Source organism: Ammospiza nelsoni, chromosome 1 (assembly GCF_027579445.1).
Source record: "Ammospiza nelsoni isolate bAmmNel1 chromosome 1, bAmmNel1.pri, whole genome shotgun sequence".
NCBI lineage: Eukaryota > Metazoa > Chordata > Aves > Passeriformes > Passerellidae > Ammospiza > Ammospiza nelsoni.
The window spans coordinates 71,591,211-71,605,007 of record NC_080633.1 but is presented as its reverse complement, the minus strand read 5'-3'; the positions used below and the strand labels follow the sequence as shown (position 1 = coordinate 71,605,007).

Here is a 13,797-nt window from a genome sequence, read left to right as displayed (position 1 = left end):
CTGTGATTTTACAAAATGTATTAAAGAGGAGAGATCTCAGGCAGTTATAGCCCCATCCAGCCGGCATTACTCAGCTAAAACATGTCCATGAGCATAAGAGATTTCTCAGAATTCCACAGTATGGTATACCTGCAGTATAAAACCTCACATGTTTACACTGCTAACTGAATGTGTCTGATTTTCCTTTTCAGTGATTTGTTTTAAATCATGGGACATGTTTTTTCTAAAATATGTTTCTAATTAATGGCTACTTCTCAGCGACCTTCTACAAGTAGGCATCTGAGGTAAGTTTAGTCCCTGAAATACAATGACAGACTAATGGCACTGAAACCTTCCTTCTCTGTGCCTACTCACAAAGCAGCCCTTCTTACGGTACGTGCGTGCATATAAAGATACATGCTTCCACCCACATTTCCATGTCTCTCTCCATCTTGGATCTGGAAAAACCATCTCCCTTTTCAGAGGGGAAGACTGCCTGGGCTCAGCGCTCGGGCTCTGCGCCGAGGCAGCCAACGGCGAGAACGCACCGGGCTGGGCAGAGCGGGGCGAGCGCGCTCACTGGACCTGCCAGAGCCGCCGACCAGACCCAAGGAACACGGAGCGCGGGACAAAGTCCTGGAATAATTTTAACACGGATTCAGCCCCGCGCCGTGAGGGAGCGCCGATACCGCCGGTGAGCCGCGGCCTCCCGCCCGCGCTCCCGCCCGGAGCCTGCGCGGCCCCCGGGAAGCCGCGGGACTGCCGGGACTTGCGACCGCCGCGGGACTACAGCTCCCAGCGGCCCCCGCGCAGCGGCCGGGCCGGCTGGGAGTCACGCTGTGTTTATCGGCGAGGCCCCGCCCCGCCGCGCGAGCGGTGGCGTCACCCTCGCGAGCCTCCCTCGCTCCCCGTGGGCTGGTTAATATTCATGAGCCGCGCGCGCGCGGGGAGCGGCGGACGGCGGCGGGATCGCTCACTCCTCGCCCGCCTGCCTCCCTCCCTAATGGCGCTGGCGACAGCCGGGCAGCGGGACTGAGCCAGGCACCGGCGGAATGCTTCCCGCGGCTGCTACGTAATCGCCCCCCACCCCCGGGACGCGGCGCCGCGCTCCGCTCGGCCCCCCCGCGCCTCGCCGAGCGGCGCTCCCAGCAGGGCGGCGGCGGCATCCCCGGCCCGGCGGCGATGGAGCCCGCGCAGCAGCGAGCGGCAGAAGCCCCGGCGGCGGGAAGCGGGCGGGGAGAGCCGGAGAGCGGCTCCCCGGGCAGGAGTCGTCAGGCGGAGAGCGGCGCGGAGCCGTCGGGCGGCGGCGGGCAGCTGGACGGCAAAGCAGCCGGCGGCCCGCGGCGGAGGCGAGGGGGAGCCGGCGGCTTCGCTCCTCCCGCGGCACTGGCGGCCAGCGGGACTCCGGCGGCCCCCGGCGGGGCCGGCAGCGCTAACTCCCTGCTCCTGCGGCGGGGGAGGTTGAAGAGGAACCTCTCCGCCGCCTCCCCCTCTGCCGGAGGCGCCCCGGCCCCCTCGCTGGGCACCCGCAGCTTGGACAGGAAGGCGCTGCTGCTGCTGAAGCCGCCCCGGCAGCTGCAGCCCCTGCAGCCCCCGGAGCGGGACTGGGTGCGGCGGGACCTGCAGCGGGGCTGCGTCCATGTCTACGAGCGGCACATGAACTGCTACCTGCGCCCGGTGCTCTGCACCCTGGAGACCACGGCGGCCGAGGTGGCCGCCCGGCTGCAGCAGCTCGGCCACCGGGGCGGCAGCAGCGTGGTGCGAGTGCTGGGCAAGGCGGGCGCGCCGCCGCCGCAACCCCCGCCCGAGCCGCCGGCGGGCCCCGCCGAGGCGCCGCCCGAGCCCGCGGCCGAGGGGCTGCGGCCGCAGGCGGACGAGAAGCCCAGGAGTCGGCGGGGGATGCGGAGCGGGCTGTCCGGAGGAGGCTGCGGGGAAGCGGCGCGGCCCGACCGCCTGCCGCTGTGCAGCGGCGCCGAGGAGAGCGACTTGGCCGGCGGCCGGCCGAGCCCGGCGCCCTCCGACTTGAGCCCCGGGGCACCGCCGGCCGAACTGTACCTTGCCGGGCCGCCGCTTTCTTGCCCCTCCCTGCTGGGGGAGCTGGGGCCGGCCGGCTCCGACACCGAGAGCTTCAGCCCCAGCGCCGAGAGCGTCTCTGACCGGCTGGACCCCTACAGCAGCGGCGGCGGCGGTGGTTCGTCCTCTTCGGACGAGCTGGAGGTGGAGCCGGCGCCCCCCGACGGGGTGGAAGAAGCAGGTGCGGGGCCGGGCCGGGGCCCCCCCTGCCCGGGGGAGCTGCCCCCAGGGCGGGCGGTGGGGGTGCCGGCGGGCGCGGCCGGCGGGCGGGAGCAGCCAGCGGGGCCGCCCGCCCTGTATGTACAGCTGCACGGGGAGACCAGCCGGCGGCTGGAGGCCCACGAGAAGCCGCTGCAGATCCAGAACGACTACCTCTCCCAGCTGGGCTTCCGGGACCTGTGGCGAGTGCAGGAGGAGGGCATGGACTCGGAGACCGGCTGCCTCATCCGCTTCTACGCCGGTGAGCGGGGCTGGGGGGCGACCGTGGGGAAGGGGGGGAGCCGCGCCCACTGCCCCGGCTGATGGCGCGACGGGTGCCGGGGTGAGCGGAGGGCGTGCGGGCGGCTGGGCGCTGCTCCTCCGCCGGGCCGTCCCCTGTCACGGGGAAGGTGGCCCGGGGCCGTCCCCTGTCACGGGGAAGGCGGCCCGCGGGTGTCTCCGCGCCGCGCCTGGGAGGGGCCGTGCCGGGAGGTCCCCGGCGGCGGCGGGAAGCGCTCCCCGAGCCGGCTACCGGGAGAAGCCGCGGTGTCAGCGGCGCTCAGGCTGCTCCGGCGCTGTGCCCGGGGCTGCCTCCCCTTCTTTCAGCGCCTCGGTAATGGAGGTCGCGCCTGTGTTGTTTTCCCGTTCCCAGCAGCGGCACTTGAGCGTTCGAGGTTAAATCAGCCTTAATCTACTACTGCTTTCCCTAGTGACGAGGAATTGCATCGGTGCCGCTGCCGGGCACGGGAGGTCGAAGGTTCGTTCCACATGTTTGCGGGATGCCGGCAGCTGGCTCACGGTTTAGTGGAGCTGTGTGCTCGCTCCGGGGAACACCGAGCACGCCCCATGGCGGAGCCGAGGGCACGGCCGGCTCGCTCCCAAAGGGGCAATGCCCGCAGTTCTTGCTCCTGAAATAGGTTACCCCAGTACGGTGGCTGCCTGAGCTGAGAGCGGTGCATGCCTGCAAACAAGATCCTGCGATTGGCTTTCTACGTTATTGGCATCAGTTTTTCCCGTTAGAGTGGTGGGAGTTCACTGAGAGACTGAGGGCAGCAAGCGAGAGAAGTAAGGAAGCGCAGGTCATGGTCTTTGGAAGCAGGGTGGTCAAAACCTTTATAATGGAAAGGGAGAAGCTTTGTAATGCAGCTTTGCTGTTACAGCATACAGTACAGAATTTGGAGAGTGTTGGGTGGAAAAGTTAGCTCCCACGTTGTAATTATGCAACCTTCTGCAGCTTTAGGGAGGTTTAAAAATACCTTGTGTGTCAGTTGAGTTGGTTTGTGTAAAGACTTACTGTGATCTCGGAACTTCTTGGGTTTTAACTATCCTGTACATCTCTTCAAAACGAAGACATTGTTTAATGTCCAAGTGTGCATTCAGACACCTTGTCAGTTTTCCCGTGAAACAGGTAAATGTGATATCCCAAGATGAGGTCATGCTAGCAAAGTAGCACATGCCATCCATCCCCTTGCTGGGTTGGCTGAGCAGAATGGTCCTTCAATGAACCGTGAGAATTCAGTGCTTTAACTTTGAAAAATACAGAGCTTCTTTTCTCGAGTGAATTCCCCTGAATGTCAAACGGAGTCGGTAATGGTGGGGTGGGAAGGAGCACAGTATGCTGGATAAGTGCCCTTTTTTATTCAGAAGAGAATGTGGGAGTGGTGGAAAGTGGTCAATTCAGCTTTTCTTCAGATTTTTCCGATTGTACAATGACCGTGGCATAACGAGTGCAAAAGTAGCATTTGTTAAAGGAATTGACAGAAATAGGTTAGCTGCATTGGAGTTAGAAAGCAGCTTAAAATACTTTTTTTTTCAGATCATGATTGTGGTCTTTTGTGTTTCTTTGCCTGCTCTTGAGGATGGAAGTCAGCAGGTGATACTGGGAGGGATGTTACTTCCTTTATTTCCAGTCCCACCCCACCATTAAATGGGGATGCACACACGTGTTTTAAATTGGGACAGCTGTGTGCCTCCTTTTCTAACAGGATGTGTTCTAAAGAAAACACAATCAGGAAACACAGCGAAGTCTTACACACAGTTAAGCCTGTTTGCATGTAGTTTTAATGCATTAAATGATTAATTATACATGCTAAATGAGGATGTTCCAGCTTTGTTTTATTTCAGTGTCTCAACTTGACTGCTAATGTAGCTCGTACATTTTAGACTTCCTTGTACAAAACTACTGGATAGAAGGATATTTCTGTGAGCATACATAGGATTAAATTAATGCAAATTTCTTACGCAAGTTCATATGCTAACAAGTATGCCTCTCTACTTCAAAAGTGCAGCGTTTTTTGAAATCCTTATCTCTTTGAGAAGATCTGTGATCAACATCTAAAACACCTGTGATCAGGTGCTTGTAACAGAAAGGTTGCAGCATTTAAGGTACCAGGCCAGCCAAAAAACAGCTAAGAAAATATTACTGACACATAATTATACTGATTTTATGTAACTGTCTTGGCAAGTTATCTCTGCTTCCTTATTTTATACAGACAAGATGAAAGGGAGGGAAGGAGAGACACTTAAAAAGAATACACACCAAATTAGGCTGGAAAAGGGAGCGATTTTTTTGGCCCCAAAGTTAAGTGTTTTGCTTAGGAGAAATACCTTTTTAATAAATGATCCTCCAGAATCATACCCTAAGGAAAGCTTTAAAACAGTGATTTCCTGTTTGCCTAGGACTTCGTTGATTTAAGTGGCCTGGCTTGTCCCAATGGATAGAGAAGCACTAGCATCTCTATCCCTGTAATTTCCTGCAAGCTATCTCAGTAGGATTTGGTGATACTTGTCCTTTACTATGTGAAATGATATAAACCTTGGTTGGATTTATTGCATTGCTTCTAAAAGGAATTCTTTCACCTAATCCCCCTGGAGTAGGGAGAGAAGAAGAGAGCAAAGTGATGCCTTTGGTTTTTTTTTTTTAATTTCTGAGGTAAGACAGTTTTAAGACTGGAAGATGATTGTACTGAAACTTACCATTACAAATTCCACATAAGACAATACAGCAAATAGTTGCAGTGATTGCTGTAGGCTGGTCATTTCTCCTGTTGTGGAATCTGGAAAACACAGATTAAAAAATTATTGCTAGGACAACTGCAGAGAATTAGATTTTTCTGCTATGACAAAACAGTTTTCTTAATAAATAGCAGTCCACAAATATTCTGGACTGAAATAACTGGTCTTTTATAAACCCTCAAAATGGGACACTAAGAACGTAAAAGTGCTTCCTGTACATTGCCTTGGTTTATTTCAGAATGTGGTTAGTGCATGTTTATTCTGGTGTCTCCTCTCATTTTCTTCCTTAAGAGTGTGAATGTGGTTGACTTCATCAGTGTCTTGACTCCTAAGCATTAAATGGATAACACCACTGCTAAAACAAAATCCCTTACAGCTTTAAGGGGCTGATCTTGCTTGTAACATCAATTTGAGCAAAACTGGGTATTAGTGATTGGTCAGGCATGTCAGTTTTTCTCTTTGTTGAAATCTACCTTAACAAAAGATAATGTCCTCAAAGTTTGAAATACTTAATCTCTATTTAAAAGGACATGGTTAAATAGCTTTCTGCTGAGATACAGTGTGACTGAGTTCTGGAACTGTGTCAGAATCCATAGTGCAGTTACAGTCACGATATTGTCTCTGGGAGACCGATTAGGTCAGACTTCCTAAACTGTTCCTAAAACCTCAAGAGTGGCTGTGATCCAGAAGGCTTCTTGCAAACAAGTTCTAATATTCCGTATTGCTTTGTAAAAATAATTGTTGTCACAATGTCCTTGACGTCCCAATAATTTGCATGTGAAAGGAAAAATAGACTAATACAACAGTCTCATTAAAAGCTGCAAAACTGCTTATTTGTTTTAGATCAAAAATAAGCATGGAATTATATGCAGTGCTGTGTTCTGGAGCTTCTGCATGGCAAGAAGCATGAGTAATATGAGCCTGGTCTTGGAGACTGGTTCAGTACAATGCGTGTTTGAGGCTTTTTTGTTTTAGTGCTGAAAGGTAATGTTTCTGATTCTGGCACTTGGCCACCATTAAATTCTCTGCCCCCTGATGTGAGATAGGGCTTCTGCACCTGCCGGTGTCATCAAATATATCAATTTTTCAGTAGGTGACTGCCTATAGGCAGAATACTAAGAAATGCCAGCTGTAATTAAGGGTGTTAATTTTGCATCTGGCTGTCAGATGTTGTTTGGGAAGAGATCCTTTTGGCTCACGTGGCCTTTTAGAAAGCTGTGAAGAAAAATGAATCTAGCTTGGTCTTGAGGTATAAGTGATGCTGTTCTGTCCAGTAAAGAAAAAGGGGGAAGATCTTGTGTCAGGATCGGTTGCAGTGCTCTGAGCAATTGCGTTTACTTGCCTTTTTTAAAATATGTACACCTTGTAGTTGGGGTCATACTGAGATTTCCAGCTAGATGGATGGAAACACAGTTTTAGATGCTTAGTTTAGAAGGTGCCAGACGCCTGGCAGTGCAGAGCTTTGTGGAATGTGTTGAATTGCTGGTGCTGTTTATGCTACTTGGTGAATAACTCAGTTCAGCTATTTAATACGTTGATAAACTCGATTTAAGGTGACTAAGTGCCGTTATGGGGGGAAGCATGCCAGAGACACTCTTTTTATTATTGAGTGTGGGAGAGCAGCTGTGCCCTAAAGAGCTGCTTTTGGAGCACTTGACATAGTTCTGACATCTCATATCTTTAACATGAAAGGAATTAATTCACATTAATGTGAATGGATGTCTTTTTGCAGGTGTGATTGGACAGGAGAGGTCTCCATGAACTTGTCTGAAACTGAAAGGAAAAACAACCTCTGCCTAGGGCTGCTATGATCCTAATTTTTTTTTTCTTCCTAACGTGACTCGGATGAACATTCTTTACCTTGTAATCATTTATGTGTTGGCATGTCCTGCAGAGAGAAGTAATACCTAAAATTTTCCTCTTTGGGAAACTCACTTTTCATAGCAGTTTAAATCTGGGCTTGGTCCATGTCGGTCCCAAGATAATGACATTTCTAGTCCTGTTCTGCGGGAGAGTTTAAAATGGTTGCATTGCCTTTGGCTGGCTCCACCTGTGCATAGCCGTTTGCTTATCTTCTGTTGGAATGGGGTCTCTCTGAGGTAGGCAGCTTTCAGGGGGCTCTGGGCTCCTACAAAGGAGGAGCCATGCAGATAATGCTGGAATGCTGGTGCAGCCACAGCTGAGCTTTGGTATGTGACAGCTGTTAAGTACAATGGTCTTTGCAACTTTTAAATTCTGTTGTACTCCTGGCTGGCATCCATAACTTAAGTACGTGTTAAGTACCAACACGGGAGATTTTAGTGTGATGTACATAGCAGTTACTATATATACTGAATATGTAGTACCTAATTTGGTACATCCAGGAGCTGAATTTCTTCACTGCTGCAGCACAGAACATGGCATTCTTTCTCCTTTCTTTTCTCTTAATGTATTTTGATACTGTCATTGTTGCAATTTTTACCAATTATTCCCCCCCTCCCCTTTTTTTAATGGTATAAACATCCTCTTGATGATGGAATTGCTGATATACCTAAGAGCCCTTCTCTAATTAAAGCATCCATCTGTTCTATTAGTACACTGACAGATTGCTATGCATCTAAAGCACTACATGGTTCTTGGGAAGGTACTACCTAATAGTACGAAAAAAAAGGATTAATTCGATCCAGTGTTAGCAACTGGTGTGTGCTTCTTAACTACCAAAACCTACTTTGATAGTTAAAAAAATCTTTATAAAACAATATAAAGAGATATTTATTTGTTATTTAAGTGGTCCTGTAGAAGACAGGCATGTATAAGATAACCTGCCTGAGCAGGTCAATTTGAAAAATATATGCATACAGAATTCCATAGAACTTTAGAGATGGAAATCCTGAAGACTGCTGCTTCTTGTACTCAGCTTTCTAATTTGGAAGGAGCTTATGCCTCACATACTTACAGCTTCATTTCCCTCTGTGTTTAAGGGGTGATCATTTTGAATAACTATTTAAGCTATTAGTTTGTTAATTTAGGGGGAGGAAAAGAAAAAGAAACCAAAGACTGCCCATCTGTGCAAAGCAAGGATAGTTTGACTTAGTCTGCAGTGTTTCATTATTTCACTGCTTGTGGAATGGGGTGCACTGGCATTTTAGTTCAGATCAAAGTCCTCATGTACTTGTTTTCAGCCTTCCTTGAGTCAGTTTTATTGCTGTATTTTAGAGCTTATGCTCAAATGAGGATTTGCACTCTGAGAAGCCGTTTGTCTGGAGTAGCTCTGTAATAACTATATTTTTAACCCAGAGAACTGAATTAGTTGTAGCTGTAGTTACCTTTGAGGGTATGTTGGTAAAATATTTTGTGTGTGTATTCAAATGGAATAGATTTTGATGCTTCAAGTCAGTTGCAGTTTGTGTGTGGAAAACCCAAGTAAAAACGGTAGCGTGTGGTGTACCAAAACATCTTCAGGTTTGTAAACTTGACTGTCTTGGCCATACATTTCCAACTTAGTTTTTACTTCTCTGAAATGTTTAGGAGAAATGCAACCGACCTTCATAAACACCTGAAATGTTTTAAACTCACTGAGAAATAAAGGTGTCTTAACTTTTTCTATATTTGTCTTTAAGACAGGAATTCTGAAACACTAAGACATTCACAGGATATTTAAAAAACATCGCAGGAGGACAATGGACCTCATTTAAAAAAACCCAAACAATGATATCTTTCTTATGAAAATCATCAGAGAGTTTGGAAACTTCTTAAAATTACAACTGCGTGGTAGTGTCGGAATTGTGTATAGATTTGTGGTAGTTAAGATCTATAAAGTTTGGCAGAAAATTTTTGTACTTCATTCCAAAGTGCCAACTTTTATTCTTTTGTCCTTAAATAGCTTTTCTGAACAGTTGAATTAGCTGTAGTGTTGCCTTTTTTTGTGAGAATAATCTGTACATTTTTCACTAGAAAATAACCTGTATTCATTGTAGATTATTTTTTTCAATTAGTCTGGCATTTATCCACCATGGTATCCTAACATAGATACCACCTTCTAAAAATAACTCATGGCAGATTTGAATTGAACATTTTCCCACTGATTGCTGTTACATACTGACATCACCTTAGGTATCTGAGGATTTAAAACTTAAGTATAGTTATTTATGATATATTTTATTTAACTCTTTGTCTACTTTTTATCATATGTGTGCTGTATGATAAACGTGAATGTCAAGAAAAAGCATTACTTTCTGTTTGGAATGCAGCAGCTGTTGTACCATCATGGAGGGATGTATGTGCGTTTTGCTCGAGTTCCATTCAGGATTTCAGGTCGGCAAAATGAATGGTAGAACTGGTTTTCTGTGGTGTTTGTGCTGTCACAGCCACGGTGGTGTTTGGTTTTTTTTAAAAGAGGCACTGTCAGTAATCACCCTTTGGGGTCTTGTCTGTTACCCACCATGGATGTGGTCACCAGGTTCCTCTGTACTCCCTGCCACTGTCACATAAAATCATTTAGTTACCTAAGTGGATAGTCCAAGTTCTTTGTGGCAGTTGTCCCAACCAGGATTCCTTTTGCTTCCGTGGTTAGCCAGTCCTGACCTCGGGGTCTGATGACTGGGGCTTTCTGCTCCCATGGATGGGGTAATATGTGAAAGAATGGGAATGGTACATAATCTCTTGGGGGTTTTGTACCCCCATTCCTGCTCCATCCCCCCATTATTTAGGGGGCAAAAATTGTTCTTTGGAGGACATTGCATTTAAAAATGACAACTGTAAAATCAGGAAGAAAGACCTCCTGGAGTGAAGTCATTTAATTTCACAACATAGCATACTCTTCTTTGAAGCTTTTTCTGTCGATAGGGAAGTAAAATTTCTTCCAGCTGGCTTTGACTTATTTGGAGGGATGCTGAAAATACTCATTGCTCAACTAACTGTGTGTTCCTCGATTTGACAGCTAAGAATAACTATTTACATATTGATGCAAAATACTGAGTTTCAGGGAATTTTTGTCTCCAGTTTTATCTAGCTTAGTTTCTGGTAGAAGGAAAATGAAAATTGTGCAAGTGGGCAAGATTTTTAGAGTTTAAATCGAGGTGTTTTTGTGGGCCAGAGGTAAATTTGTTCCTCTGCAGGGTGTTAATTGTTCTTGGTCTTGTGCAGTGGCAATGGCAATCTTCAGCTTTACTAGGCTCTGGATTGTCATAATTCTCAAAAGCCCATAATAGCTACTGTAACCGGTTCTTCTCATCTTCAAGCACTCCAAATGCTGTGCCAACTTATTTAAATAAAGACAAAACAATGGGTCTTGGTCCAGGGGGTAATGAGGAGCTGGAATGCCTTTGAAGTTCAGGACCCTGGGCTGTAGGTGTAATTTACATAAACCTCATTATGTAATCTGAATGCAATTTCTCTTCCTGTTTGTTTGATTTATGAAGCTTTGTGTCCGAAGAGAAAGAGATAGTAAGACCTGTAATTAAGATAAGTGGCAAGCCACTCCTTTTCTGAATGTGTGCTGTGGGGAGGAAAAAATGTAGATGCAGCATTAAGGGTAGAACAGAGCCTGTGATTCAGGCATCTTCAGTTGATGAGAATAATTGACTCTTTTCCTTTGAAAAAGCAACATGCTTCTTCAAACAATAACTATGCCTAGTTCAAACTGTTATTGGCTCTAATATAAACGGTACAGAAAAGTTGGGAAGTCCTTACCAGCAGCAATTTTGCTTTTATATACACCATGGAGGAGCTCTATCTAAGCAGCTCTCCTGAGTTTTAGAGCTGCCTTGAAAGTTTTAAGTATCTAAGTGGACAGTGAGTTTTCTGATCAGAATTGTGTACAGTGACATTTTGTTGCTCTCATTGAAGCACTTGCTTTGTCTTACTGCCAGATCCTCTCTAACCTTCTTATTACAGCAGATAGTAAGTAGGAGCGCTGCGTTTGTGCTTGGAGTCCTACAAGCAGCAAAGCTAACTATGTGTGCAATCTACTTACTTATTAGATGATTGATCAGCTGAACCAGTGACTCCTTATCATGAGTTCTTTGCTTATTGACTCAAATTCATACAATGGTGGAGGTTGTAAAAGACCTCCAAGGTCATTGAATCCAACCTTTGGTTGAACACCTCTATGCCAACTAAACACTAAGTGCCATGTCCTGTTGTTTATTGGATGCTTCCAGGGATGGTGACTTCACCACCTTCCTGGATGGGCTATTCCAATGCCTGACCATCCTTTCAGTGAAGAAATTCTTCCTGATTCCAACTTGAGTCTCACCTGGTGCAGCTTGAGGCCATTTCCTGTTGTCCTGTCACTTGTTGCCTGGGAAAAGAGACTACCCCCCACCTGGCTACACCCTCCTTTCAGGCAGTTTTATAGGGTGATAAGGTCCCCACTGAACTTTCTTTTCTTCCAGGCTGAACACCCCCAGCTCCCTCAGGTCCTTCTCATCAGACTTGTGCTGCAGACCTTTCACCAGCTCTGTTGCCCTTCTCTGGACGTGCTCCAGCCCCTCAATGTCCTTGTGGCTGTGAGGGGCCCAGAACTGGACACAGCATTCAAGGTGCAGCTTCAGCAGTGCTGGGTACAGGGGACAATCCCTGCCCTGCTGCTGCTGCTGGCCGCACAAGTGCTGATACAGGCCAGGATGCCCTTGGCCTTTCTGGCCACCTGGGCATATGCTGGCTCATGTTCAGCTGCTGTCAACCAGCACCTGCAGGTCCTTTTCCACCTGGCAGCTTTCCAGCCTGTACCCAGAGCCTGTAGCTCTGCATGGGGTTGTTGTGACTGAAGTGCAGGACTAGTAAGTGATGGAGGAAGGTATTTTTCCTTGTTGTGTCTTACTTTGTGGCTCAGACAGACCTCTAGGGGACATCAGTGAGCAATCATTTTACTTATGAAACTTTTTAGGTTGTCTCAGGCATAATTACTGTGTGTCAGTGCTGACTTTCTGCATCTATGTCTGTTTGCTTTCATGCTATGAAGCTTGTCTGATGAAATAAAGATGTTAATGACAAAGTGTTAAGAATGAAGTGGTGGAACATCTGGAAGATGGCTAGCATGTCTAATGAACTGAAGTTAACAGTCTAGGAGCTCTTGGTTTCTTCTGGTACCAGCATTTCGTGGTCACAAACACTAAAGCATGATCGTTTGCAGGTTGCAAACAGGATGTGTCTCAAAGAGAAGTTAATCATATGTGTGTGGGAGATGCAATTTAACATTTCAGAAATACAAATAGGAGTTTGTTGAAAGCTTTGCAGTATGTATGTAATTATAAAAAATTGTTCCTGAGTTGAGGACTTCTAATGTACTGTCTTGGTAGATGCATGGCTGTCTGGATTAAAAATGGATTATTTAGAAGTAGACCTGAGTTTATGTCCTTTCAGAGCAAGTAGTTAACAATCTTTGTCTTGGGCGTCCTAGCTAATAAAAGAAAATACTGACTAAAAAAATTTGAAATGACCAAGCTCTGGGAAGTTGGTGGAATGTGTCTTATCTTTTTTTAATTTTTAATATTTTTTTCTTCCTTTTTGTTTGTTTGTTCTGTTTTTGTTTTATGGGTGAGGTGGGTGGGTTTGTTTGATGGCATGAAAAACATGCCTCTTCTCTGTATAAATTAAAGTACCTATAGTCTGTGCATTCCCTGTGAATAAACAAAAGGTTAATGTGGTACATTTCATACTATCAAATACAGAAAGTGTTTCCATTTCATGACTTCAAGAACAATGGTATCATCTGTATAAGCATATTCATGCCTACTAAGATTAGACTGTAACACTGAGAACTGCTTGGTATGTGTGTATTTAATCTCCTTAATCAAGTGACAATGTTAATTCCTGCTAATGCAAGAAGAGTACATTAAATTATTTTACTTATTTTGCTTTATGGGTTACATATTCAATGTGTCTCTTTTAAGAAAAATGCTTCAGAATGCTTCTTTTCTGAATCTTTGTGATAAGTGATCCTAGTTTATTTTGAAATTTGCAGCTTCTTGTAATTGAAATCTAAAATGAAATAATATTGATCAGTATCACTAGATACTGTAGTACAGAGATTAAGACAGCTTGTAGCCTGCAGTGGACTAGGCCATACTCTTCTATGAGTGTCTGAGTAGATGTTTCTCTGCTGGAACCCGAGGTATATTTGATGTTTAATTTGCAGCACGGGGTGGGATGTGATCCTTTGTGCAGTGCTCCACTGGAATGTGAGCAGTTTCAGCACCTCTTGCTGCTTCAGTTCTGTGTTAATAGGAGATTTTGAGTTCCTGGCAAATAACTGATACTACTTTCTTACACTGTGGAAATGGGAAATGCAGATTTATCACCTTAGTTGTGAACAGTGCTGTCTTGAGAGTGTCAGCAGATTGTGAAGCAGAGATCAACTGTAGATCCTTTCAGCCCAGAACAGGCAGCTAGATGCTTCTCCCCCCTTTGCCTTAATTTTTTTCCATCTTTTTTCCTACTTGTCTTTTTTTGTAGTGCTTTTATTTTTCTTCTTTTTCTGTTTTTCCTTTTGTCTTTTTTTCCTTCCTGCCTTCTTTTCCTCTTTCCTTCCCCCCCCCCCCCCCCCGCCCC

General features: G+C 46.7%; 1 protein-coding gene across 1 annotated transcript in view; it reads left to right on the top strand.

The window, feature by feature from the left end:
* Positions 1-1,055: 1,055 nt before the first annotated feature.
* The window catches only part of PHLPP1 (PH domain and leucine rich repeat protein phosphatase 1), a gene marked incomplete at its 5' end in the record, with an annotated part of 136,657 nt that continues 123,915 nt past the window's right edge, over positions 1,056-13,797 (top strand). Inside the window, 3 exon segments of the mRNA XM_059467657.1 lie at positions 1,056-1,101; positions 1,104-1,148; positions 1,151-2,512. Coding sequence (XP_059323640.1) covers positions 1,056-1,101; positions 1,104-1,148; positions 1,151-2,512 — 1,453 coding nt within the window.